Source organism: Nannospalax galili, unplaced genomic scaffold (assembly GCF_000622305.1).
Source record: "Nannospalax galili isolate Female #2095 unplaced genomic scaffold, S.galili_v1.0 scaffold286, whole genome shotgun sequence".
NCBI lineage: Eukaryota > Metazoa > Chordata > Mammalia > Rodentia > Spalacidae > Nannospalax > Nannospalax galili.
The window spans coordinates 12,712,344-12,714,685 of NW_008359442.1; the positions used below are offsets into that span (position 1 = coordinate 12,712,344).

Consider the following 2,342-nt stretch of genomic DNA (forward strand, 5'->3'; position numbering starts at 1 on the left):
ATTGAATGCTTTTTTTAATGTGTATACTAGATACTAGAGTAATACTTGTAATTGGAGGTAATCCTTGCCCTCAAGGAATTTCTGGTTAAATAAGGAAGGAGAGTAAATTAAAGTGTGAAGTGCAAAAGAGCTGGAGACCTAGACTGAATGTCTTGAGCCTAAAGTTGGAACAGTTGGCATTCCAGTTATCTCTGGGTTTTACATCTGTGTGTTCAGTCAACCATGGGTGGAAAATATTTGAAAAAATAGTCTGTATTGAATAGCTGCAAACTTTTTTTTTTTTTTTTTTCTTTTCGAGACAGGGTCTCCTTGTAGCCCCAGCTGTCCTAGAACTCACTATGTAGACCAGGCTGGCTTCGCACTCACAAAGATCCATCTACCTCTGCCTCCTGAGTACTGGGATTATAGGCAGTGCCACCACACCCGGCCAGCTGCAGACTTTTTTTGTTACCATTAGCTAAATAACACTAGCAAGTATTTCCATATCATTTACATTGTTTTAGGTTTAAATAATCTGGAGATGGTTTAATTATATAGGAAGCAGTACATAGGTTGTATGCAAATACCATGTGTTTTTTTTTTTGTTTGTTTTTTTTTTTTTTTTTTTTTTTTTTTTTTTTTTTAAAAAAAAAAAAAAAAAAAAAAAGAGGACGATAAATCTTTCACTGTGATATATCAAAATAAGAACTCCCACAGAGACGCCTGCCTCTGCCTCCCGAGTGCTGGGATTAAAAGCATGCACCGCCACACCTGGCATACCATGTCATTTTTAAGGGATTTTGTATTCACAGAAACCAGTCCCTCATAGATCCCTGGGAGGGTTGAGTTACAAAGGATGAGACTAAAATAATTCACTTTGTTGAAGGGTTTATGGATGAATAGCTCAGGATTGACCCTTGGGGAATACTAGCTTTTGAAATCTAGATGAGGAGGGGGAGCCAAAGGACAAAATGTCAGGGATGTGTGAGGAGACTCCAAGGTGAAGGAGGGAAGATCAGTAGGTAAATATAGGAGGGAGGTTTGGCAATTTAAGGATTGAAAAGCTGTTTTCTTGTAATTCGGGAAGCCTCATGGATCTTTGTGATACTACTTCAGCAAGGTATGTGAGAAGAAAGCCAGAGGGTGATGGGTTGAGAAGAGAAGGTGGATTAAGAAGTAGAAGCTTTATGTGGAGATAATTTTTGTAGGAAAATGCTTGTGTTGAAGAGGATCTTGCAGTACAGGTGGCGAGTTTTTAAGATGAGTAAAACCAAGCAATGAACTGGTTAAGTGTACAGTGTAAAGACAAGCGATGGCAGAAACTGCCTTCATACAGTATTGGCTAGTTGGTATGAGCTCATCTCTGAGGGAAGAGGATCCGTGCCTGAGGAAATGATGTCTTCAGCATTCCCAGCATGGCCTCTAATCTTGCATCCTAGGTTTAGCTTTGGCTTTCTAAAACAGAATCGTATGATATCTTCTCTGCTTCCCCCCCCCCTCCCCAGTCTGCTCCATATAAAACAGGGAGCAAAGGCACCAAAGCCCAGAGAGCAAAGCAGTTGGGACTAGAAGGAGCAGCATGGACCCTGCTGGAGAACCCAGGGCAGCTCAACCTGCTGTCTTACTTCAGGCCTGATGTCAAAGGTACCAGTTTTCCTGAAAGAGATCAGCCCTGCTGCTGCCACTTCATTTTAGAATCCAAGTATTCACAGTAAAAGTTGTTTTATTAATTAATGACAAAAGTCTGTTAACAGCACACAAAGAATAAATGATTTTAGTAAAATAGGTTCCGAAAGATCTCTTGCTTAGCTATTCAGCTTTCTTCTTTTGCTACTGTACCTGCCCTAGTCATTTGCCCATTGTATTTTTATGTTATTTCTTTTTGTTATTTATTTATGAGTATTTTTTTGATAGTCTTTGTTGCTTATATATGTTGCAAGTGTTTGCCCCCAATTTGAAACTGGTCATTCTTTTATTTTTTTAAATTTATTTTTATTTCATATGTGTTAGTATTTTGCCTGCATGTATGTAAGTACACTCTGTATGTGCAATACCTGTAGAGGCCAGAAGAGGGTATCAGATTCCCCTGGAACTGGAATTAGAGATAGTTATTAGCTGCTATGTGGGTGCTGAGAACCAAACCTGGGTCCTCTGCAAGAGCAGCCAGTACTCTTAACTGCTGAGTCATCTCTGTAGCCCGTAACTGGTCTTTCTTAATGCCATCTTTGGTAAATAGATGGTCTCAGTTTTACTATTAATTTATTAATGTTTTTTAAGGTAATTGACTTTTTACTTTTAAAAGAAATTTCATATCCTAAGGTTATAAAGCTTTTCTTATATTATTTCTCAAAGCTTTTATTCTA

General features: G+C 38.5%; 1 protein-coding gene across 2 annotated transcripts in view; it reads left to right on the plus strand.

The window, feature by feature from the left end:
- Srbd1 (S1 RNA binding domain 1) overlaps positions 1 to 2,342 on the plus strand; it is a 209,274-nt gene that overhangs the window by 31,716 nt on the left and 175,216 nt on the right. For both annotated transcript variants that reach the window (XM_008823071.3, XM_029558632.1), the window contains exon 7: positions 1,485 to 1,623. In XM_008823071.3, coding sequence (XP_008821293.1) covers positions 1,485 to 1,623 — 139 coding nt within the window. The remainder of the gene's footprint in view (positions 1 to 1,484; positions 1,624 to 2,342) is intronic.